The following is a 25,536-nucleotide window of genomic DNA, read 5'->3' as shown; positions in this document are numbered from 1 at the left end:
CAAGAATAGAAAGACTCTTAGCTGGGTACAAAATATTTGAAGCCGTGATTTCTGCCAAAGGAGGTGACAAACTTCTGCACATTCATTGTTTTGTTTTTAATTTGTTGAATTCAGCAAAGAACTATTAATTGTGTAGAAATATGTCGTGTTTAAGTTTGTATACTGCAATCTGACCAGGAGTTCCCACAATTTTGCATACTACAGTGTATATATAGAAATATATAAAATAAAATTCATGCCTTCAGGAAACATTGAGTATCCTTTTCTTTGAGGCCAGTATGAACCACTGCTGTCTATAGTGAGCAAGTCTGAAATCTACACATAAGGCTGGCAGAAAAAGGTGCTTTGTGCGCCCATGTATTTTAGCCATGGTATTCCAGTGCTTACACATAAGAGACAATGTAAATGCCTAGATCAGTGGTTCCCAAACCTTTTCAGTTTGCAGCACCTTTAGAGTCTCCATAATTTTTACAAGGCACCCCTCCAAAATAATTACTGAGCAGTACCGTTTTATAAGTAGTTGGGTCAAAATAACATAATAAATATTTAGGTCAGGACAGAAATACTTTGTAAGTTTGCAAAAATAATGTACATAAATCCAAGGGAAAACAATATTTATTTATTTTTTTTAAATTATATTTCTGTCAAAGATTAATTTACAGCTAATTCTAAGAGGAATAAGATCAAACAAAGTAAAACAACATGTACAAAAATCATCACACTGTGCCCTTTCAAGATCACACTATGCACCTTCATCCTCATACTCATTGCCCTCCTTCATCCACATACTCTGTGCCCTCCTTCATCCACACACTTTGTGCCCTCCTTCATCCACACACTCTGTGCCCCCTTCAGCCACACACACTCTGTGCCCTCCTTTATCCACACACTCTGTGCCCTCCTTCATCCACACACTCTGTGCCCTCCTTCATCCACGCACTCTGTGACCTTCTTCATCCAAGCACTTTGTGCCCTCCTTCATCCACACACTCTGTGCTCTCCTTCATCCACTGTGCCCCCTTCATCCACACACTCTGTGCTCCCTTCATCCACACACTCTGTGCCCTCCTTCATCCACTGTGCCACCTTCATCCACACTCTGGCCCTCTTCATCCTCACTCTGGCCCTCTTCATCCTCACTCTGGCCCTCTTCATCCTTACTCTGTCCCTCTTCATCCTAACTCTGCCCCTCTTCATCCTCACTCTGCCACCTCCTTCATTCTTTTGCCCCTCCTTTCTGTTTCCTATCACCATTTCCCCTCCCCTTTCTTTACTTACCATACTTGGCCTTCTTTCTTCTATTTCTTCTGTGTTCTCGTCTGTTTCCTTACCAATCCGGCAGCACCCGGGACCCAGCATCCTCCCCTCTCCCGCCGCTTCTCACTGAATATGTCGGACATGATGACGTCACACCTGACATTCAGTGAGAAGCGAGGAGGGAGGAGTATGCTGGGTTCCAGAGGCCGCATGATTGGCAAGTTGTTTTTTTCTTTTCTTTCTGGCCACAGCACCTCTGTGACAGCGCTACGGCACCCCTGGGTGCCGTGGCGCACACTTTGGGAGCCGCTGGCCTAGATCATGGCAGGAGCTCCTGCCAGTTCTGTGCACTGTAGGCAATGTTCTGACAAAGTAAATGCTGAGGTGTGTTAGGGAATAGCTTAATACATTCACTTTAATTCCCAACTCCAGTCTTCAAACACTCCTAACAGTTCTTGTTTTAAGGGTATCCATGTTTGAGTAGTTAATTTAATTAGTACCACAGTCATTTTTAGTAAATTACCCATGCTCAAGCACGGACAGCTTAAAAACCTGATAGGGGGCCTGGAGGATAAAATTTGGGAACCATTGCTTTAATATTTTACTCACCAAGCATTATATCACTTCATAACACCTGTAGCCTCCTTGTCGGAAACCAGTGTTCTAAATTGCCTGGGTAATTCTTATTCTCCTTATTCCACTGTGAGTTTACATATTCAAATTGCTCTATGTGAAGTTGCATGTCGCCAGAATAAAGGTTCAAGTTAGTTTATTTTTTTTTTCCAGTAAATATACATATTTCCAAGGGCTAGAAATGTGACGTTTTCCTGTCCGTGGCTATGTATTGTAAAAGTATATCATATTAAAGTATGCTGAGAAATCTGCTAGTTAATTGTAACTTTTAAGAGATGTTTAAGCTTCTCTTCTTATGGAGATAAACTCTGCTCATGTAATCTTCGTTAGCATAAAATGTGCATTACAGTGACTTACTCAGTAATGTGTCATTAGCTGTATCATCTCCTTAATCATTGGCTTTAATGGGTTCATTCACAGTAGCAAGTATTTATACATATCAATCAATTGTGTTTTACTGTGTGTACTGTCATTGGTTCTCACTGTTACTGTTTCTTACAAATTAATGCTAGAATCAGTTATAGAAAAGGGAGAAAAACTTATACTAAGAAAAACAATATTAGGTAGTCCAACTTCAGTCTAAAATGACCCTTCCTAAAAGCGCTTGCTATCTAAGAAATGTGTGGAACAATTGATACAAACAGTAATGGTATAGCGATAGTGTTATAGATACTGTAAGGAAGAAACATTGTCAGCCACCAGTAATAATATTATATTAATGTTTTACTTTCTACAGTTATCTCCTGTTTCTACAAGTCTCTGTGTTACCTGAAGACTATATAATTTGTCAACCTCCAACTTATGTTCTTCTGCCTAAATTACAGACCTGTGCTAGCTATTGTGGAAGTGGAAGTTCAGGAAGTTGACGTGACGTCCAGAGAGAAAGTTTTTCAGGAAATATCCTCATCCCAGGGCCCACTAGATGCTACAGTGGAAGTTTACATTCTTTCACCAACAGCTGAGGAAAAAGCAGAGTTCCCCGAAGACCTAAGTACAGAGCTTCTGCAAACATTTCAAAATTATGGCACTGTTGTCCTTGTACGGTGAGCACAGCATGAACAATACACATCAAAGCCACTGAGTGGGAGTCACTTCAGTTTGACAAATTCAAGTGCTTAATGGAGTGAAAGTAGCATGCTACAAATTGAATGATGCAATAATCATTATAATACATTTAACTCCTTAGTGACTAAAGCTGCATAATTGAGATTAACAATTTTTCTTACATCGAAGACATTTACAGTTTTGTTTTTAAATTACTCAGCTATGAATGTTGTATTAATTTTTAGTGTTCATATTCAGCCTATATAAAACACTTTAATATTACTAAAATTAACATTATGAAACGTTGCAGTCTCTTTAACTAGAATTTAAACATGCAGGGCCTGAGTCATTTAAGGAGAGCAATGGAAAAACAAAGAGTAAATTTAAACCTGAACAAACTATGTTACAATGCAAGGGGAGCAAATTAGTTTATTATTTTGCATGTAAGAAACATACTGTTTTGTTTTTTTTCATGTAGCCCACTGTTAGTTGTTTTTTTTACATTGAAATTTAAAGTTTATCTAGGACAGGCCCAGCACTCCTGTAAATGTGGCCCAGAAGGAGTTTTGGTTGTGGCATGGGGGCAGCGCTCTTAATGGAAAAAAAAAATCCTGCAAAAAAAGAAAAGAAACTACTTACCTTGCGGTCACGTCAGCTGGTACTCCGGCTCCCTCCCTTGTCTCCTCCTCCATGCGGCGCTCGCAGTGAATGTCGGGCGTAATGTCATCACGCCCAACATCCATTGCGGAGCGCAGCACAGAGGAGACACCCGCGCGAGAAGAACAATCAGCAGCACAGAATTGGAGAAGAGAAGAGGACAGGAGAACAAGCCGATTAAAAGGTAAGTTAAGGGGGATTTTTTTTTATTATTTCAAGGGACGCTGATAAGTGAATAAATGTCACCTGGTACTGGAGCATCATGGACCTTATCTCCCTGCTACATACTTCTACTTGTATTACTAATGGGGCATTATATATTATTCTCTTTGGCCCATTATAAGTTGTTATCCCTTAACTAACATAGTGGTGTAATTATCAAAACAGGTCACAATTTGGGGTCACAGTAGTGTATATGTCAGGTACCGCAGGCCTGGTCAGGGCACCCTGATATACAATGCCTGGCTTAAATGATATTGCATTGAAACAATACAAAAAGTGATTATAGTATAATAACTAGAGAGGATTTTTTGAACAGGACGATTGAAAGGTAAGTATAGGGGGATTTTAAAAAAAAAGTGATATATATATATTTATATCATATATATATATATATATATATATATATATATATATATATATATATATGTTAACTATGTTTTCTATGTTTTTTTTGGATGATCAGCTATCGTTATTGTTAGCGTATCTTATGTGCGGCCCAAACCAACTCGTCGTCTGCCAATGTGGCCCAGGGAAGCTAAAAGGTTGGACACCCCTGCTTTAAGAGCTGAACATTTTCTGCAGTCAGCTATACACCAATCAGCCACAACATTAAAATCACTGACAAGTGGAGTGAATAACATTGATTATCTCATTCCAATGGCATCTGTCAAGGGGTGGGATATATTAAGCAGCAAGTAAACAGTCAGTTTCTTGAAGTTGATGTGTCGGAAGCAGGAAAAATGGGCAAGCGTAAGGATCTGAGAGGCTTTGACAAAGGACAAATTTTGATGACTAGACGGCTGGGTAAGAGCATCTCCAAAACAGCAGGTCTTGTGGGGTGTACCCAGTGCATAGTGGTTAGTACCTACCAAAAGAGGTCCAAGGAATGTTCATGGGCGCCCAAGGCTCTTTGATGCGCGTGGGGAGCAAAGTCTAGCCCTTCTGGTACAATCCTTCATAAGAGCTACTTTAGCACAGATTGCTGAAAATGTTAATGCAGACTATGATAGAATGGTGTCAGAACACACTGTGCGGTGCAGCTAGACCGGTCAGAGTGTTTCTTGTCCACTGGCAAAAGCGCCTACAGTGGGCATGTGAGTGCCAGCACTGGACCATGGAGCTATGGAAGAAGGTGGCCTGGTCTAATGAATCATGTTTTCTTTTACATCATGTGAACAGCCGGTTGTGTGTGTGTCATTTACCCAGTGAAGAGATGGCACAAGGATTAACTATGGGAAGAAGGCAAGCTAGTAGAGGCAGTGTGATGCTTTGGGCAATGTTCTGCTGGGAAACCTTGGGTCCTGGCATTCATGTGGATGTTTCTTTGCAACATACCACCTACCGAAACATTGTTGCAGACCAAGGACACCCATTCATGGCAACGGTTTTCGCTGATGGCAGTGGCCCCTTTCAGATGGGAAATGCGCCATGACACACTGCAAAAATTGTCCTGGAACAGTTTGAGAAACATGACAAAGAGTTCAAGGTGCTGACTGTGGAGTACATGCCTTGATGTGGCTGATCGGTGTATGGATACACCTATAATCTAAACAGGAGTTTACTGAAAGTGGAAGTATAAAATTTAAAACTATTTGCTCTGAGCAAACTCAGCAGAAAACTCCAACTGAAAGTATCTCAGTTTTCAGCTCTAATCCGCACTTAAAAGGTTACATTTTAACAACTTCTGCAAACTGGAAAAACATATTGTTTGTGATTTAAAAGTGTGAGACATTAAGCTAACAGTATTTATAGTAAGCATCCTCTATGTAATTCTAGCTATGAAATATGTCTGTGTAACATGATTTTTTTTTCACAATATTTTATTTTTACATTTACTGTCTGACACTACCCTTAGTTTGCTCAAATCGATATCCGATAATGGTTTACAGCATCATTATCTACATATTTTGGTATATTTTCTTTGCTGCAGCTGTTGAAAAACTTATATCCCTTTATGTAAATGAAATGCTTGCAATCTTCTATTTGAAATATAAATTGTGCAGCCCACTGTAATAAAATGTACACATGAACTTGATGTTTTCATGAAAAACATTTATATCCCATGTGGCACATATGTGGCTATTACTGGCTAGTTAAGTTTGTTAGTGCTATTTTGGTTTATATTAGTTTTAATTGGGCTAACCACTGTGAGATAGAACAGTCAGGTGACAAGGGAACCACAGTCTCCATTGACAGCAGAACGTCAGTACTCAGAAATTGCAGCATACTGCAGACTACTTAATTTTACTATTCCTAATATTACCGACCAAAGATGGGGGGGCGAACTTCATGATCAATATAGTTTATTTTCGCAATATTTTGTTTCAGGTTTAGTTCCAATTTAACAATTAGAATAATAAAGGCACCATGCAATATTTGTAGAAATTATGATCAGTGTATGCTGTGATTACATAACGTTTTTCTTTTTTCTAGGTTAATTGGATGGCAAATGATGGTCACGTTTGCAGACAGCAGAACAGCATTAAGTGTTCTCCGGCTAGATAGTTTGACGGTAAATTTAATTTAAGATAATATGGCACTCTTACATCAGTTAATAGCATTCAGACTCATCAAAGGAACTGTAAAAAGGATGAGCTGCTGTTGTACAATTACTGTCTTTATGATTTATGATACTCCCTGAATAAGTCAAAGTAAACTGGAATGTATTATTTTTCCTTCCTGCAGAACTATGCAAGAAGCTTGATTTCAGTATGTCTATATCTATATCTATCTATATATATATATATACATATATATATATATATATATATATATATATATATATATATATATATACATATATATATATATATATATATATATAGACGTATAGAGATATAGATATATATATATATATATATATATATATATATATATATATATATATATATATATATATAGACGTATAGAGATATAGATATATATAAATATATATAGATATGTATACATATCTATATATAGATATATATATATATCTATATATATATTTATATTTCACTCATTTTGCATGTTTATGGCACATTATACTGTATATCTAACTTCTGTTTTCTGCTTTACTTGAATAAAATGTATAACATTACACATTACTCACTTTTGGTAAAGAGAGTGTGTATCCTATTTATATGCAGCATTTGGTAATTGGGGAAGTTAAAAATAAATATATTCACAAGGCTAACCAGTTGAATTTTCACATTGGAATATATTTTAAAAAGTGTACAGTTTCACCAGTATGCTTTTTATCATAGTTTTCCCAATGGCTTCTCTGTGGCACACATTTACTTATGTTTACTGATTCTTTAAGAAGGTCAGTAACAGCTGACATAAATATTTTTATTTAGAACCCAAATGTTAAATAACGTACCCCAATCCAGTCCTCTTGAGGATGCACAGTTTTCTCTTACATCCAATTGGGGTACACTGCAACAGCATGGGGTATAGAGACTCCATCTTGAACACTGGACACTTTAACAATTCTACACAAACCTTTGTTCCTACCTCCTCTATACCCCCATTGTGTAAGCAACTCACTTTTTTAGGCTGGTATTGCAGCCTGGCTCTATTTTAAATTACTTCACCATTTTCTTCAGTGAGGAAGCTGTCATATCATTGTCGCAGGCTGGAAGGTGCCTTTCCCGGTGCCGCCTCCCTCGAGTTTTGGGAACACATTAGTGTAGATGAGGGGAGGGCCCACATGCTGCTGATCACATCTTTGATGGTGACGCATCCAGGGAGAGATAATCAGGTCAGTGTTTTGCCGTCTCCCATTGCTCCGGATAGGAGGGCCGTGGGTCTAAGTCGCAATCAGCCTCTGGGGAGCTCGGAAGCAGGGTCAGTGGGGACACCTTGCAGTAGGAGGTGCCACACTAGGCAGTTACCAGCCTCTAGGGGGTTGTCCCTCCTGAGATGGTATCTGGTATATTCTGAGGTGCAGTCCTTTGGTAATCTATTGCCTCCTCTTTGGCAGGCTTAAATGTGTGCACTGAAGCCTGGCCACACAGAAGCTTTCTACAGCTCCTCTTCTACATCCCTATCTGCAGTTAATTTCTTTTCTAGAGGTGGGATTGTCTGGAGCCAGTATTTTTTACACATTCTCTGCCTGCCAATTTCTGTGTGCTTGCCAATTTCTGTGTGCTTTTTATACAAGGTTCACTCTCCTTTTGTGTACTGTATCTGCCTTTCTTCTCCCAATTTGCATTTGACATTCCTGAAAAGGTAATTAGTTCCAGGTCTCAGTCAGTGGGAGATGTGGCACCTTTATTTCTGTTTAAAATGTCATGCTAGATTGTTCAGCGGACAGTTATGCAATTAAGGCAGAAAGCTGATGCTGAGACCCATGGTATCCACCACTGATCTGACAAAACCCGCCTGAGCTAAATTCCAGGGTTTTTACTTTTTGGAGTTCACATAGCTTGCTTCTGACCCTATATACCTAGCTGAAGGTTATCTGGCTTGGGTGTTGTGCTGCCAGATAAACCGTTCTGGGCGCAATGCCTTGCTAAATCTGGGCAGGGTGACCTCTTCTTTCTTCCGTTGGAGAGGATTCTGGCAAAATCTTTACCAACTATTCTGGAGAAGGATCAGAACTAGGACAGTCATGGGAAGAGTCTGACTCCCGAGTGTTTCTCCCAAGAGGAACGTGAGGTAGAGAAGAAATCAAGTTTTGAGGAAAACTGCCAGACCACAGGGGGGGGTGACTTTCAGGTTTCCTGCAGATTTCATACTCTGTACCCTTTTCCTAAAGGAGATAATGAGAAATAAAATCCACCTAAGGTGCATGATTCCATAGCGAGATTATCCAAGGCTATCATGATTTAAATTCTAAATGCTACAGATAGCCATATCAAGACCATCCTGAAATCCATTTATGTAGAGGCCTCTGAGACCTATTTCTGCTTTGGCTTGGTTATAGGGCTATTAAAAAATGGTCTGAGCAACTCATGGAATGGTTGCAATCTGTGAAGCCTAGGTCTAAACTGGTGAGCTTGGTCCAATACATCTGAAAGGTGTCTGAATTTCTCCGAGATGCAGCTCTGGATGCTGGTCTGATTGTGACTAGAATCTTAGCTCCGGTAGTCTCTGCTTTCCCTACCTGCTAGCTTAAGGCCTGGTAGGTAGAGGTGTCTAAGACTGCTTTGCTTGTTTCAAGCAAGGTTTAATTTCTCCTAGATTTGGATAAGATCATTAGAATGATGGGAAGATTTCCTTCTTGACTGTCAATCTCCCAAAAGTGCAGGGTGCTTGTTCTCGTTCCTTTGAAGGATTCCAGAAAAAAAAAGTGTGAGGTCTCGAGATGCCAGTTCTTCACCTCCTGTGAAGGGCAGTCTAGAGGCAAAAAGGATTGGGCTCCTAAGAAACCAGCAACCAAGCACGCAGACGAACAGTCTGCCTGACAGGCAGTCTACCCACCTGGTGGAGCCTGTCTTGGGAACCCGCTTGCTCCTTTACCAGAAGCAGTGGTAAAGTTCATCAGATTTCTTGGTATGTGACATTACGGATTGAGGATATACGATAGATCTCCTCAGAGCTCCACCCAGATGTTATTTTTTACCAGCCTTCTTGCAAATTCAGAAAACCATCAGGCCCTGGGAGAAGCCATTCACACCTTGTTAGGCACAGGTGTGATAATTCCAGTTCTAGTAGAACATAGGAGGAGAGGTTATTACTCAAACCTGTTTTTGGTTAAAAAAAACCAAATAGGTATATTTGGCCTATTTTGAAGACCCTCAAGGCGGGTGGAAAACACGTATCCAAGGTTGTCAAAAATAGGGTGACACAAATTCTGGAGGACCAGAAAGAAAAAGCAAAGGGAAGATGCATATAAAAATGCATGGTGACTAGGATAACATATGTTAAAAATGTATTAATGCAGTGTTTCCCAAATCTAGTCATCAGGAAGCCGTAATGGCACATTTTTTACATGTCACAAGTTAAATAATTAGTACCACTTGTGGTGGATCTTTTAAAATGTGTTGGACAGTAATGAATACATCTGTGCTCAAGGATGGAGATATTCACTGTTAGGGCTCCATTAGTAATGGATTTGGGCAACAATGAATTAATATATTAAATAAAAGGGATCACACAATGTCTAAATTATGCAAATTGATAGTCAAAGAAAATGGTTTAAAAAGCCCTGGCATTATGCAGCCTTCTCCTGAATGGAGTGTAGTATTTTTTAAGAACCTTTAGAGAGTAATAACATATTCAAATGTATGACATCAATTTATAATGGTGTACACACCTAATTTTTCAAAATGTTGGTATATCTGTATTGTCTCTTAATTGATGACAAGTTGGTAAGAGAAAGTAATGCCTTTAGATAATAATATTGTAGCCAGCTCACCTGAAATACAAACAGTTCTGTTATTAGTTAGTCAAATTCCTACCTTTAATTAGGAAGAGACCTTCCCATAAAACCTCCTTAACCGGCGTGGCCTGGCAGCCATCGTGAGTGGTCGCAGGAGGTTCTTACCTGGGGTGAGACCACCATTGGACACTTGAATCGGGTACTGCTGACCTTACCCCTTTATCTGGTGACCCTCTGGACCACGGCGCTGCTACTTGGCACTTCTTTGAATGGTGCCTGACTTCGCCGCCAGCGGCTGTTCATCCGGCTGGGTGCTGAGCGCCCTGCCAAGTTGCTACTGGCCCCGAAACGATCTGGGTGTGAGAAGAGGTCATCTTCTTAGCGGTCCTGGTCCTCGCTATCCTTGGTTGGGTGCTCCAACGGGTGCTCTCTGCAGGGTCTTGAGTCGCATTGGAAATTGCTAAAGCGATTGCCTCACTGGAGAAGTCCTATCCAGAGTCCATATAAACACGGTAACAAACCTGGTCCTCCGGTGGTGTCTCCTGCAGAACTGACTGTCCTGTAGCTGTAGTTATCTGTAAAAAGAGTCTTCCACATACAGTATAAATTCAGTAATTTCTGAGTCCAATTGTGCAGTGTTCTTCCCACCATTGCTGGCCTGGGACTGCATCACAAGTAGCCATCTTAGATCTCAGTACCCCATATTATTGAGAACTTTTGATCTAATTAGGCAGCTCTATATTCCTGCAACTGTGTAAAGTGTAGTTGTATTAAACAGGAAAAGAAAGACTAAGCTGACAACTTGATAGATGAAGTCTGCAGTTATCAAGAATCTGTCGAGAGGCAACTCACGGAACTACATCAAACCGTCGCAGACATTCAAGATCACATAGAGGATGTTGAAAACCGCTCAAGGCGTAACAACGTACGGCTCAAAAACATACCTGAAACAATCGATGCTGACACCCTTCCAAAATAGCACATAAAGAGAACAGTAGTTTAACAAGGTGCACTAGATATCCCCTTCCAAAATACTAAAAAAGGGCTCTTTCACCAATGTCTTCCAGATTCTCCTCTCTTAGACTTCTTTCTGGATCGGACTCACAGAGCTCTCCTAGTCAAACCATCAGCAGGTCAACTTCCTCGAGATGTCATTGTGAGATTTCACTACTACAAAGTTAAGGAACTATTTATTACCTCCATACGCGAAGCCCCAGTCATCATGTACTCAGGCAATAATTTGCAAATTTTTCAGGATCTAGCTCCCTCTACTCTTCAGAAACGTCGTAAGAAAGCTCTTAGAAATCATTGCCTACACAAATGAAGACTTGGTCTTGCACAAGAATTTCCTTCTGAGCTGTTTTTTCTACACAGTAATTAATGATATTTATAGATCTTTTTTTCAATGTATACTTACAATAGTTAATGTAACATGTTAGGCCCAGCCAGCTCTTTTGTCTTCAGCCTGACATGGGTCCACCGTTTAGCTCCTCTGTTCAAATGTTCCTTTGTTGAAAGGTTTAAATATTGTTCACTTTTAACATTTACATAGTTAGATGGAATGAACAGAAAATTATTTGTTTGATTGGTTTAAATAAGGTTTTGTATCCTTATGTAATTCTCCTTTTGTGGTTGGCATGGTGGCACCTTCTGTGACTTACTACAATCTTTTTTTCTGGAATGTAAACTATCACTTACTGTCAAAAATTTTCCATTTAGCGTTTTTACCACCCGAGTGCTGGGATGCCACCCTGTATACTTGTTTATTAATTGCTCCATCTCTTGATAGCTGCAACCCCTTCATTATCTCACTACTCATATAATTGTTTCGCCGATCTGTTTTTCATTTTTAACATTTTACTTGGTAAGATGAGATAATCAGAAAATTATTTGACTAGTTCAACATGGTTTTGTATCCTTATGTAATTTTTCTTTTGTGGCTGACATTGCGGCACCTGGGGTGAATTACTACGGTCTTATCTTCTGTAATGAAAACTATCACTTACTGTCACAAGGTTATTGTATAGTGCTTTAGCTGCCCGGATGCTGGGATGCCACCCTATATACCTCTGTATTTGTGTTTATTTAATCGCCCCGTCTCTTAATATCTGCAACCTCTTCATTATCTCACTACTCACATAATTGTTTTGCCGATCTGTTTTCTTTTCTACCCCAGTAAGTTCCCCCACCATTTTTATTGTCGACTTACCTCCTTTCTCCGGGTGCAACACCATATGGGTTACTGTAGATAGGTTCAGTAAAATGGCCCACTTCATTCCGTTGTGTAAACTACCTTCAGCACGCAACCTAGCATCATTATTCATTAAACACGTATTCTGAATTCATGGCCTCCCTGAAAATATAGTATCGGATCGAGGCTCTCATTTCATTGCAGCCTTCTGGAGGTCCTTTTGCTCCCTGCTGGGTATTAATCTTAGTTTGTCATCTGCCTACCATCCACAGTCTAACGGACAGACTGAAAGAGTGATCCAATCTCTAGAGCAATACCTGTGATTATATATTTCTAAAAGCCACGACAACTGGGTGGACCTTCTTCCATGGGCTGAATTCGCCTACAGCAACGCATGCCATTTGTCATCCCAACATTCTCCATTCTACTGCAATTTCGGATATCACCCCAGAACCAACTCATTGTCTTTCTTGCCTACCGATAAGTTTTGTGAACCTAGGTCTACGGCCACCCGGCTTAGAAGAATTTGGAAGATGGTACATCAATCCTTACTCTGAGCCTCTTTTAAGTCCAAAGTTTTTGCCGATCTTCACCGTTCCGCCTGTTCCTTTAAGGTTGGAGACTTCGTGTGGTTGTCAACCCGGAACATCAAACTCCGCCAACCATGCAAAAAGTTAGGACCCAAGTTTATTGGTCCTTTTCCCATCCTGAAACAAATTAATGATTCCGGAAGCTTCAGCTTGAAAGATACTGGGTTAAAGATACCCAACACGTTCGACTGCTCCTTGTTGAAACCCGTTTGCTCCTCTAAGAAGTTCAGACATTAATGACATTCTAAACCTCAGCCTCTATCCATCGATGGACAGCAAGAATATGAAGTCGAGAAAATTTTGGATTCAAAAAAGGTCCAAGGACAAACTCATTTTCTTGTTCATTGGAAGGGGTATGGCCGTGAGGAGCGGTCTTGGGTGCCACAAAGGAGTCTACATGCTAACAAGCTACTTTTTGAATTCTTCAAAAAAATCCCGGGAAAACCTGGCAAGCCCTCCCTGCCGTTTATAGTCCCTGCTCACTAGCACACTACCCTGCTTGTTATCTGTATAGCTTCTGATCCTGATTACTGTTGACGACCTATTGCCTGAAATTTGACTACGATTTATTGCCTGAGACCTCTGACCCTTTGCCTGGATATTGACCACGTTTGTTTGCTGGTGACCCCCGATCTTTTGCCTGGATACTGACGCTGCCGGCTTGCCTGTGACCTATTCGACCCTTGCCTAGACCTCACTTCGCTTTCCTGGGTTCTCCCCAGTCAGCACGCAACTCACGACCCTCTGTTGTCTGCGGCCAAGTCTGTCCCCACCACTAGGGGCTCCAGCGAACACCAGACTTCAGAGCAGACTCTGGGTATTGTGGTGCTGGCTGTTGGGGTTCCTAACACTGTTCACCCCCGCTGATTTTGGCATCTACATGCTTACCTCCTTTCCAACAAAGAAAATAAACAAAAGGTCATGCAGGCGATCGCGGAGTTCAGGGAATTAAACACCTCCCCAGATATTCCTCACTCTATAACATGGGTGGCTTATAAAGCCAAAATTCGGGGTCTACTAATCAGCATGTCCTCAACTCTGAAAAAAGTTCAATCATCTCGTATACACGACCTTGAAGCCAAGATATCTTCTCTCACTGAGAAACATCAACTACGCACAAAACGTAAAACTTATTTACAAATCTTGGCCCTCAGTTTCAACAAATTTGATAAACTAAAGCTGCCAATATGCTGAAATGGCTACGCCAAAGATATTACGTAAAAGGAAACAAGGCTGACTCTCTTTTAGCTCGTAGCCTGCACTCTAAGAGAACCCCTAATAGAATTATCTATATACAAGATGTTTCTGCTAACAAACTTTACGAACCACAAAAGATTGCCAACCGTTCCAAGACTTTTATTCAAAACTGTACAACTTACAGGCAGATAACCCCTCTCCCGCAGGATCTCAGATCTAGAATTAAACAATTTTTGGAATCTTGTAATTTTCCCATGTTGAGTGACATGCAGTTGACCCCTCTAAATCAAAAGAACGCCCGAGGAATTGAAATTTACCTGGAAATCCCTCAGAAATGCGTCTGTTCCAGGCCCTGATGGTTTCACAGCTGCTTATTACAAGAAAATGCTTCCTGCCCTTTTTCCCACGCTTATAGACATTTTTAATTCTATTCTCCTTGGAAGGAAATTTGATGGAGCCACCATCAGAGCGAATATAGTTGTAATTTCAAAAGAGGGAAAAGATCCAAGTCAATGTGCGAGCTACCGGCCAATTTCTTTAGTAAATGTTGATTTAAAATTTGCCAAAAATTTAGCTAACCGTCTTGCCCGTGTGATTCTTTCCCTCGTCCATCCGGACCAACTGGGTTTCATCCCTATCCGCCAAGCGGCGCATAACATGAGAAAAGTCATTAACTTAATCCATGCTGCAAATAAATATAAGACCCCTGCTCTGGTGATGGCTCTTGACGTGGAGAAAGCTTTCGACCACATCTCGTGGCCCTTTATGCACAAACTTCTTAACACAGCCAATATTCAAGGTCCTTTCCTCAACGTAATCACATTTCTGTATTACAATCCCTCAGCAATAGTGCTGGCTAATGGTTGTGCCTCTCCAGCTTTTACAATTCGGAATAGTACTAGAGAAGGATGTCCCCTTTCTCCCCTCCTCTTTGAATTAACGATGGAACCACTCGCCGCTAGAATCTGCCTTAATCAACTGGAATTTCATCTGGCTCTAGGTCATCTAAATTAGCCCTCTATGCAGACGATGTACTCCTTACCCTCACAAATCCGTACGTTTCAAACCCTTCTATTTTTTACCAAATTAAAAATTATTTACTCTCCAACTTTAAAATTAACTCTGACAAAACTGAAGCTCTTAACTTTCAACCTAATACCCAAAAACATTTGCAAGACACCTTTAAGTTTAATTGGCAATCGCAACATATTAAATATTTAGGAATCAAACTAACCAAATGTTATGACAAGCTATTCGCGGTCAACTTTCCATTTTTAATAGCAGCGATCGACGCTCTCGGTCACCTCAATGCATATCATGGATTGGTAGTTTCCTCAATAAAAATGATTATCTCACCCAGTCTTCTTTATCTATTTCAAACCTTACCAGTACGTGTCCCTTCGCTTGTTCTTAAGGATATAGAGTCTAGTATCTCCCAGTTTGTATGGTCCGGTAGACGCCCAAGAGTCCATCTAAAAGTCCTTTACTGACATGCTATCACATCTCACTCAAGCAGTTTTAGCTCACGCACATCCCCACACAAGATTGTGGGTCGACAAATAAACAGATTTTCTCCAGATGTTATCTCCAAGTATCTTTGGCTTTATATAAAATATCATCCCCCTCTTCACACTCTCCCTCCTACAGTTAGCTTTTCTCTTGAAATATAGAAATATTGTACATGCACCTTCAAGCTTACAGATAATCCCAAACAAATGTTCCCTGTATTCCTCTGGGTATTAATCCCAAATCTTTTTCCCACTGGACAAAGCATAACATTGTTTTTACCCAATATAGTTCCTATTGGATTTTTCACGACTTTTCCTGAGCTCCGCAATCGTCTCCACCTTCCATCCTAAACCTTTATCAATATTTGCAAATATGTCACCTATTCAACAACCAAATAGACCTGTGAACTCCTTGCCGTCCATCTCCTCTAGAGTCTTTGTGTCAACAGATCGACCACTAAAGGCCTAATATCTACTTTTTACACGCTGTTGATTAATAACAATTTACCTGATAAAGAGTTGCTTGAGTTATGCTGGGAGGAGGACATGGCAGAGGTTTTAGATCCTGAAGAGAGTACAGAAATCCAAGAGGCAGTTGCTAAATCTTCAATCTGTGCTCAGATAAAAGAAAATTCTTACAAGATTTTATTTTGTTGGAATTTAGTCCCTTCCAGACTGAAATCTATTTATCCGACAGATTCTGATCTTTGCTGGCGTAATTGTGGTCATCGGGGTTCCTTGTCCCACATCTGGTGGAATTGTCCAAAAATTAAATCCATCTAGAGGGAAGTAGCTGATCTTATCCATAAAATAACTAATCAAAATTTTCTGTTCCATCTTTCTTACTTTCTCCCGGGCCACATTCTCACCGCTACTAGATGTTTGATAGCTAGAAAATAGAAGCAAACTGAAAGCCCAACAATCCCAGAGCTGATTCAAAGCGTGTGGCAAATATAAAAAATATAAAATTTATAACACATGACTAGCATCTTAAATGATCACTGTAACCAATTCCTCTCAACATGCATTGTTGGCAGTTTTGCCTCTTCAGAACATATTTCTTAATGTATTACACCACTTGAAAGTTTGCAGAACATGCTTTTGGGATTGAGTCTCTCATTACTTTAAATTACTACTCCCTTTTCCACTCAAACCTATACTTACAAGCCCTCCTCTCATCCCCCTCTCTTTTATTCTTTTTTCCTTCTTCACCACATTTCCTAGTCCTTCCTTCTCCCCATACTGGTACAGAATCTGCCTCCCAACAATAATAATTCAATGTGGACTTACCCCTTAACTCTGCTCCAGACTGTTACATACAATAACAATAATTTGTGCTGTTATTTTAAACTTATCTGAAATGTATTTAATGTTTTCTTCTAATATTCTGGCATGTAGTCTCGATTCATTTTCTGTGCTTCCTACTTTTGAAAGAACTTCAGCAAAATTTATTTTAAAAAAACAAACCTGCTTAACCACTGCCGATATGGCATATATCCAGTCAAACACTAGTTTGCAGGAATCTATGACCTGCAAATTGGATTTGTTCTAGGGAACAGGATTGCCACCTAGCAATAGCCAGTCAGTTAGGCAGCAAGCCTCCCGAATCCCTGTCAGAAAAGCAGCAGTGTGCGAATTACTTGCAAATTTGGTCACATGTATGCTTGCAAACATGTGGGCGCGCATCAAAGCACTGCTGGTCAGATTTTTCGGAATCTAGCTGGTTGCAAACCAGTCCTAGAAAGGAAAAGTGTAAAAGAAAAAAGGTAACTTTTGAGTCTGACAGTTCTGGCACCTTTAAATTGTGGAGGAAAACCGAAGACACATATGTTCTTTAACCAAGAAACAACAATTTATTGAACTTTAACTGACAACTTATGGTAACGGTTTATATGTTGCTGCTACAACTAGGAGGGAGAGAGAAGCTGGAAAAAACAACTTTGGCTCCAAAATTTAAGAAAGAATTGTAATGCCAGTTAATATATTACTTTTGTTCCTTATTAGTGGCTGTCTGGGGCTTCTTTTGGTACCTTGCTGGGACTAGAGGAATGACAGAAGGACAGATTAATAGGGGCATATTCAATTGTTAGTTTCGAAGTTCGAGCGCGTTAAGTAATTTTTTGGCTATTTTTCCTTATTTTCGAGCGCGGAAACTTCTCCCGCAAGTCTAATCTTTTTTTTATTTTTACCGAAACGGTGTTATCGCGCTCTAACCGTTTGTCAATGTTAAAGTATAGGCTGGATGCGAACCCTCAGCGGAAAAAGCTATTCAATTGTTTTTTAACGCTGAGTGTGAAACAGGCAAATCTGCTGTTTCATCTCGCACCTCCTTGGTCTGCTCAAAGAATTTTTTTTTTTATTAAGTTAAGAAAAATATACATTAAACTGAAAAAATAGGTGTAAAAGTTCATAAAAATAACCTAAAAACTGAGAAGTACTTAAAAAAGTGTAATACTAATTAATAATTTTTGGAAAGTTCCCCCTGTAGAAAAAAACATTAGTGGTGCTTGTATTTAAACTTGTGCCTGATCTCAGTCAGCTCTCGGTGAAAAGTAGCATTTTTTTAAATTTTTTTTTATTAAAACCAAAATCGTTTGCTCCCCACTCTATTTAGTCTGAGCCCTAGTGCTGGCAGGCTATTGATGTGTGAGTTAAAATCTTTGAAAAATTTGGCATAGGGTTCCCCCTATTTTAATTGAACCAGCACTAGGCAAACCAGCCGGGTGATAGGCACTATAGCAGGGGGGGAGGGGGACGCAGTTTGGGTCCCACGGCCATAATGACTAAACACCCACAGACTGTTCAGCGCTGGGCTGGATTCCCTAGGGAGTGTGGTCCGCTGAAAAATGTAAGCGGGCCACCCCCCTAGGGACACCCAGCCCAGTGCCGATAGCACTAGGGCTCTTCCTACTACCCCTGGGCTGTGAGTAGTAGAGTAATAAATGGGGATTTTGTATGAAAAAAAAACAAAACAAAAAAATTTTGATTTGTGGAACTATATGTCCCAGCCAGCCATGTTGGCCTAAATAGTGTGGGCATACTGCTACTTGTCTAACTACAAGCACCAGCGTACCCATGGCACCCAGGGCATGTTTGCACTTGTAGAACCACAAGTGCCAACATGCTCTTACACCCACGGCTGTCTGTGATCTGTAGTTCCACAAAGTAAAATGTTAAATAAAAGCACAACACCCTCATTCCAACCACAAATCTTTATTAAAAATAATAAAACCCCAAGAAATACAGTAAACACCCTCATGTACACCATAGATTTTTTTATTGAAAAAAACCCAAAACAAAATACTCACCATTGACAAAATCCTCAGTTTTATGATGCTTTACCTACAAGCACTCATTTACGCAAAGTCCCAAAAATTATTTGTACCTTCGAAGAAATGTCCGGCTTGCCCACTGTGCCACAAATATTTGTACCTTACAAATGTCCATGCTTGGCCAGTGTTCAAGAAATGTTTGTAAATGGCAAAAAATTTACCTCCTTGTAAAATCTTTTAATCTGCTGTCCAGGGGGAGGGGGCATTGTTGCTTGCAGTGCTGGGGCCCTTCTTGATTGCAGTGTGGGGGCCTATTCTCTTGTGCAGTGCTGGGGCCCTTCTTGATTGCAGTGTGGGGGCCCATTCTCTTGTGCAGTGCTCGGGCCATTCTTGATTGAATTAATTTGCATTCATTTTTTTATACTAAAATGACTGCCTTAACCACTCCTCATTTCAAACTTGCTAGGACCAATAATAGAGCGCGAGGGGGTGGATGCAATATAACAATTGAATTGAGCGTTTGTTTTTATTTAAAACGAGCGCTTAAACAGGAAAAAAAGAGCGCGGGTTTTTTTGGGGTTTTTTTGGAGCGCGGGATTTTCACCCGTCTCGCTAACAATTGAATATGCCCCTTAATACCCAAACATAGATTCTACAGAGGATGCAAAGGTCCTAGCAAAAGGAGATAGGGTGGGTAAGGTGGGAGCTGGTTCTAGGTGGCAATCCTGTTCCCTAGAACAAATCCAGTTTGTAGGCCATAGATTCCTGAAAACTAGTGTTTTATTCATCGGGAGGCTTGCCACCTAGCAACAGCTGGTGGGCAGACTACCACATACCAGGTGGTTGCTCTGTAAAACTTGATCCTTTTATAGATCGGTTGATCTCCAATAATGCTTAGCAAAGGTATGAACTGGGGACCAGCTAGCTGCTAGCATAATTATCTGCAATGATATGCCTTTAGCTTCTAATTTTGTGGCTGCTGGTCCCGTAGGGAGTGGCTTCTAAACTGGTTTGTATCTATCCCTGCATCTTTCATGGTTGCCACAATCCATCCACTGATAATTGAGGATCTTGTCGGGAAAAAAGGTTTTCTACAAGTAAGGAAAAGTGGAGATATTGTCTCTCATGGGAGCTGTCAGAGCTAAGTAGAATAATAGGCACTAAGCCATACAAATGTTAGACTCTGAAGAGTCATTTATAACGAATATATATATCGAATTCAATTATGGAATTATTGAATGAGGAGGACTTAGTGTAACCTCCCCTCCGCTATAAAAGTGCCCTGCATAGCGGCACTGTGCTATACAGCAGTACTATACTGTATTGTATACAGCACCGCCGCGGACGCTTCTTTGACAGCGCCGCGGCTGCTGTATAGTGCAGTGCTGCCGAAACGGAGCTGATGCGCGGCGCATTTTTGGGGGTGGAGGGGAAACCCCCCTTTAAAAATCCTCCGTGCGCCCCTGATGTGGTACCCCAAAGGTGTCTGTGAAAACCATGGATCTGAGAGGTGTGTATGAGGATCAGTTCACCTCCTCTAGCTGCTATGTCTAGAGCCAAGTTACGGGATAAATAGCCATCTCCGAAGCCAGGAAAGGCTCGATATCCCAAATGTGGGAGTATTTTGATAAGATTGGGCTTGAATGGTTTTTCTCGAAATCTGACCCCTTTGAAGAAAGGTTAATTCGTTTTCTTGAGGTCTGAGGAGGATTTGAAGGTTTTATGGTGTGTTTTGACCTCTTCTATAAACTGAGGCCCAAAAAGGTCTGCATTTCATATTTGAGAACTCAAGAAATTTGGGAGCAAGAACTGCTAAACCTGCTCTGGTCAGCCACCTAAATCTACAGGTATTAGTGATGTAATTAAATGATTGGCCTATTATAAAAGTTGCTCTGCTAATGGCTTTAAGTAGGGCTAGCTTGGATGCCACCAGAGTATCCAGTGAACATCCAGACTCCCCTTCTCTCTCTGCCTTGTCTAATACAGATAGCAGGGTCCCAGCTGTGTATGCTATTTTGTATAGTATTTTCCTTAATGTGCGGTCTGTAGGGTTATTGTGTAAATTTTCCCCCACAATAGAGGCTAAAGCTGGGTCAATGTCAGTGGCAATTAATGCCGATACATCAGGTAACACCGTATAGGTACGCAGTCCCAACTCATCCTCCCAGATAAGTGTAGCTATAAAGGCCAGCTGTGCAAATTTGAATAGTATTTTAGGGCCTAGAACGTATAATTTTGTTGGAGAGGTTTTTCCCGCTATTGCCACCCTGGCCATTTGTATCTCATTAAACTCCCTGCGATGGGATGAAACAGAGGTTCTTGTAATCTCCTCTGATTCCCAATCTGCAGACAGAGACTGATCAATTTCCTCTGGGGAAAAATGTAATGACTGTCTGGTAGGTGACCCCATATACTGACTACTCATCCCCTCATGCTGCCAGCTACGGACAGAGACATTGTGCTAGCTACGGGCAGAGCTATGCTTGCTCTGAGCACTAGAATGTTGCCTGCTATGGGTAATTCCAGGGGAAAATTTCACATCAGCAGGCTTTCCTGGGGTTAAGTTTTTTTTGGTTTTTTTTTCTTTAATTTTTTCTTAGGTGCCTGTGGACTCCCTGAACAGGAAGATGACTTGGCACTCTCATGAGGAGTATTTTCCACCTCATAATCTTAAGATCGAGTAGTTCTAAATTCTCTGACAGGAATATTCTTTTTTATTTTATAAATTAATTTGTCACGTGAAGAAGAGGAAAAGGAAGACACTGCCCTTTTATGTCAAGCAGGTCTCATTTTCTCATTTTCATGATGATTGGGCTGTTATTTGAACTAAGCCATCTTTTCGACCAGAGCTGGTTTCTGCATTTAATCTCACTCAGGACATTGTGATTTAGTAAAAACATACTTTTTAATGCCAGCGGGTAACTAGCCTAATGCGCTTCTCATTTTTGGTTTGAAGAAATCTGTTCTTCCAATTATCTAGTTTGTACAATATGTACCATTTCAAATGTATTTATGATCATTTACCGGGTCATAAGACGTTGATTAGCATTTATTTAAATTACTTTTACATATCAAAAAAACTAATTTTCTTGTTTGAACTGACATTTTCAGCTTTGTGGTGTCTAAAATGTGATTGGCATTTCTGGTAGTGATGGACAATATTCAATACATATAATTATAATAAGTTTATGTGCAGTACAGTTTGTAAAAATATTTATTTTTCTTGTTTTAGGTGAAAGGAAAAACAGTAAAAATAAGACCTAAAACTAAAGATTGGTTGAAGGGTTTGCAGGAAGAAATTGCACGAAATAGGGACAGTATTGCACTCCTGTCACCAAATGCCAATTCCTGCCTTCTGGAGGAAAGTTTTGACTTCTCCAGTCTGGACTATGAGTCAGAAGGTTGGTAATAACATTTCAATTCATCATTTACAGGGTCATAAGACGTTGATTAGCATTTATTGCATTTTTTAGGTGTGATGGTTTTGTTTTCTTCTTTGTGAAATTAAAAAAACAAACTTTTATTTGTTTCTGATATAAAATCAATTGCCCTACAGAATGCATCCCTTGTGCAGTCTTGGAAGTGGATGGTTACAGATGCTTGAGAAAGGTCTATGGACTGAAACATCACAGTTTTATATTATGGGTTAATAAAGTTCTTGGGCCTGATTCATTAAAGTTAAGTAAAAAAATGAGTAACTTTGCACCTTGGCAAAACCATGTTGCATTGGAGGGGGAGACAAATTTAAAATGTGATGGCAGATTTATAGTTGGGGTAATGCATGTTCTAGATCAAATTTAAATTTCAATGTAAAAATAAAGTTATTAATTATTTGTGTGCTACATGAAAAAACAGCCAGTATTTTCCTTATGTGCAAAATAATCGTGCCCATTGTGTTTTACTTTCCTACATCCTGGTAGGTGCTGCTTTTTTCTATTTCTGGATTTCTACAAGAGCTTTTTTTGGATTACTTTGGAAGGGGTCAATTATTCAATCACATAAACACATCAGGGTAGTAAGTAAAGTGCAATGTCCCTGTTCAGTTGTGCATCCTCACTAGGGTGGATATGGACACATGCAATAAATGAAGGCAATGTTAATTTACTTTTTTGTTTTGTTTTTGTTCCATCACCGTGACCAGCCATTAAAACATACATGTTTTTCCTTGACGCATTTAGCAAGATCATATTTAAATTTTTGATTAGTTGGTAGCATAATGAGTTAGAATATAAACAGTATATATACATTTTCTAAGCAGATTTTCATATTGAGTTTCTTTAGAAGTGCTTTTCCAGTAAATCCCAACAAGTGCTTGAAGTCACATCTGTGTGTTGATAGACCTGTCAGGCGCTGTCCCAGGCGGATTAGATTTAGGGTCTAATCTGCAGGTCACAGGATTACAGCAGGTCTCTGTAGCAAGTGATGTTTATTTGCTCTCACACTGGTTGAAGGTACCAGGTTTAGAATCAGGATGCAATGTGTTTACACAAACATGGATTTACAAGCCTTGCAAAGCTAACAATATTTACACTTGTCTGTGAAATTCTAGAAACACTGTGATGTCCTGCATCTTGTTTTTAGAGGCAGGAAATCTAGCAGCAAGTTTTTAATTAAACCTTCCTGTTTTCAAGTGGACCCTCACAAATCAAAAGATCCAATCAACATGAATTCTTTCTTCAGACATTTGCAGAATACACATTTCTTCCAAATAAAAGAATTCACCAGGAAAAGTTGTGAAACCCAAACAAGACATTTCCTTACACTAAGGTATACAAAGGCTTTCAAAACAAAGGCTTATTGTATCAGATATATACATCAGAAATAAGGCATTTTCTTTAGCAAGGTTAAAACAGAAAAGGCGAATTTTCTACCCTTGATCTCAGAAATAAAGATTTTCTATATCAAAATATACACAATATCAAAATAAGTGCATTGGCAATTATATAAATATGCGCAATTATACCATAAGTTATTTATCTGTCACAATGCCAAGGAGGAACGACTGGATAATGGTGGTTCCGTCGGGATAGTTGTTACTTCTGCCAAGGGCGCGGAATCTAACAAGCGAAAGGTGTTCACCAGTGATTCCCGCAAGGGAATATAGGCTTCGCGGCTTTCACTTGCAGGTCGCGACCCCTTAGGGAAGTTCCCAATGAACCCGAAGAGACTGAGCGTAGATTGGATAGTAAATAGAGTTGCCACTTGGAAATGGTGTTTAAGCAGGAAATGTTCTGCAGCGTTATAACCTGGGAAGTGGTTTGCAGGGTAGAAAGTAGAATCGCCCCTTGGGACGCGGTTTGAGGGTTCAAGGTAACGTTGCCACTTGGGAGTGGAATAGCAGGAACAGTTCTACAATGTTGCCCCTTGAATAGTAATTTGCAGATGAGATTGCTGTGTAGGAGCCTGGAGAATTCAGAGAACAGGAATGCAGGGTAGGACCGTAGGGTAGAACTACTCCGGAGCATGGAATAGAAGCAGGAGCTGTTTCCAGTTGCAGTGTCAGGAACTGACTGAAAGAACCAGCACAGAGTTTAGGTGTAAAGGGTAGATATAGGGCAGTTCCAATTAGATGACCAATAGAGGGCAGCAGAAGGACTGAAAAGGCATTGACAGCTCTGCGCATGCGCAGAACCACTGAGCGACGTACAGGAGAGAGAGTGACAGCGCTGGACGGCTGCAGCAGCGTGGAGAGAGGTAAGTAAGTTAGCCGGGATTGTCTAGGCGGGGAGCCCGCGGGAGAGCAGCAGATGCACACGCCGGCTCCCGGAGGAACACAGCGGCAGTCCGGCGTGTGACATTATCAGTGATCCAGTCACAGTACTCAAGAGACATCTTCTGCCAGACGCTTTCTTACTTGCCTCGCTCCTCGGTTTCAGAATCTGAACCCAGTTCCTCTGGACGATCCCATGCAGATAGGATGTTCTCGGTTGTTCCCTGAAGAAAGGGAAAGAAGACTAAAACAGAATCTCTATCTATATTGTGGAGAGGCTGGTCATTTGCTGGTCTCCTGTACTAGTCGGTGACAGCGAGGCCGTTCTAGGAGTCAGACTTTCCACTCCCTATTCCATCTCGAAACCAGATTTCCTGATAACTATCTCTCTGGACACTCCTAGTGGCCCTCTAGTAACTGCTGCTTTCATGGACTTTGGCACTGCCGTAAGTTTCATCTCTGCCATCACAACTCCAAATTTCAACTCAAGATTTGCCTCAGCCGTTGTTTCTTACTGCTGTGGACGGAAATCGCGTTGTTAACGGTTTCATTTCCAAGGTTACATCTCCTGTTCTGCTGATGGTAGGGGTCTTGCATTCTGAATGGATCGAATTTTTGGTTTTACCTCAGTCCATTAATTCTGTCATTCTGGGTCTTCCATCGCTCAGATTGCATGCACTTCAATTCGATTGGAGTTCTGCACAAGTCACTTCCTGGGGTGCTCCATGTTTCGAGAGATGTCTCCTCGCAGTTAAATCCAAGAAGCAGGGTATTTCTCCTATACATTGTCAGGTGCTCACCTCTCAGTTGGAGCTTCCTGCTCCATATATCTCCTTTCGGGACGTTTTCTCCAAAGCAGCCTCTGAGATTCTAACCCCGCATCGTCCGTGGTACTGCCCAGTTGACTTGCTGCCTGATAAGCCCATTCTCAGGGGTAGGATTTATCCT

At 40.5% G+C, this 25,536-nt stretch overlaps 1 protein-coding gene across 3 annotated transcripts in view; it reads left to right on the top strand.

The window, feature by feature from the left end:
• Positions 1 to 25,536, top strand: part of SYNJ2 (synaptojanin 2) — a 183,554-nt gene that overhangs the window by 134,191 nt on the left and 23,827 nt on the right. For 2 of the 3 annotated variants that reach the window (XM_075203409.1, XM_075203411.1), the window contains exons 19-21: positions 2,715 to 2,933; positions 6,247 to 6,325; positions 22,111 to 22,279. In XM_075203409.1, the coding sequence (XP_075059510.1) occupies positions 2,715 to 2,933; positions 6,247 to 6,325; positions 22,111 to 22,279 (467 nt within the window). The remainder of the gene's footprint in view (positions 1 to 2,714; positions 2,934 to 6,246; positions 6,326 to 22,110; positions 22,280 to 25,536) is intronic. The other variant, XM_075203410.1, reaches the window with a different exon arrangement.

The sequence above is a fragment of the Mixophyes fleayi genome, chromosome 3, assembly GCF_038048845.1.
Source record: "Mixophyes fleayi isolate aMixFle1 chromosome 3, aMixFle1.hap1, whole genome shotgun sequence".
NCBI lineage: Eukaryota > Metazoa > Chordata > Amphibia > Anura > Limnodynastidae > Mixophyes > Mixophyes fleayi.
Note: the sequence above shows the minus strand (reverse complement) of the source record. Positions and strands in the feature narration are given on the sequence as shown.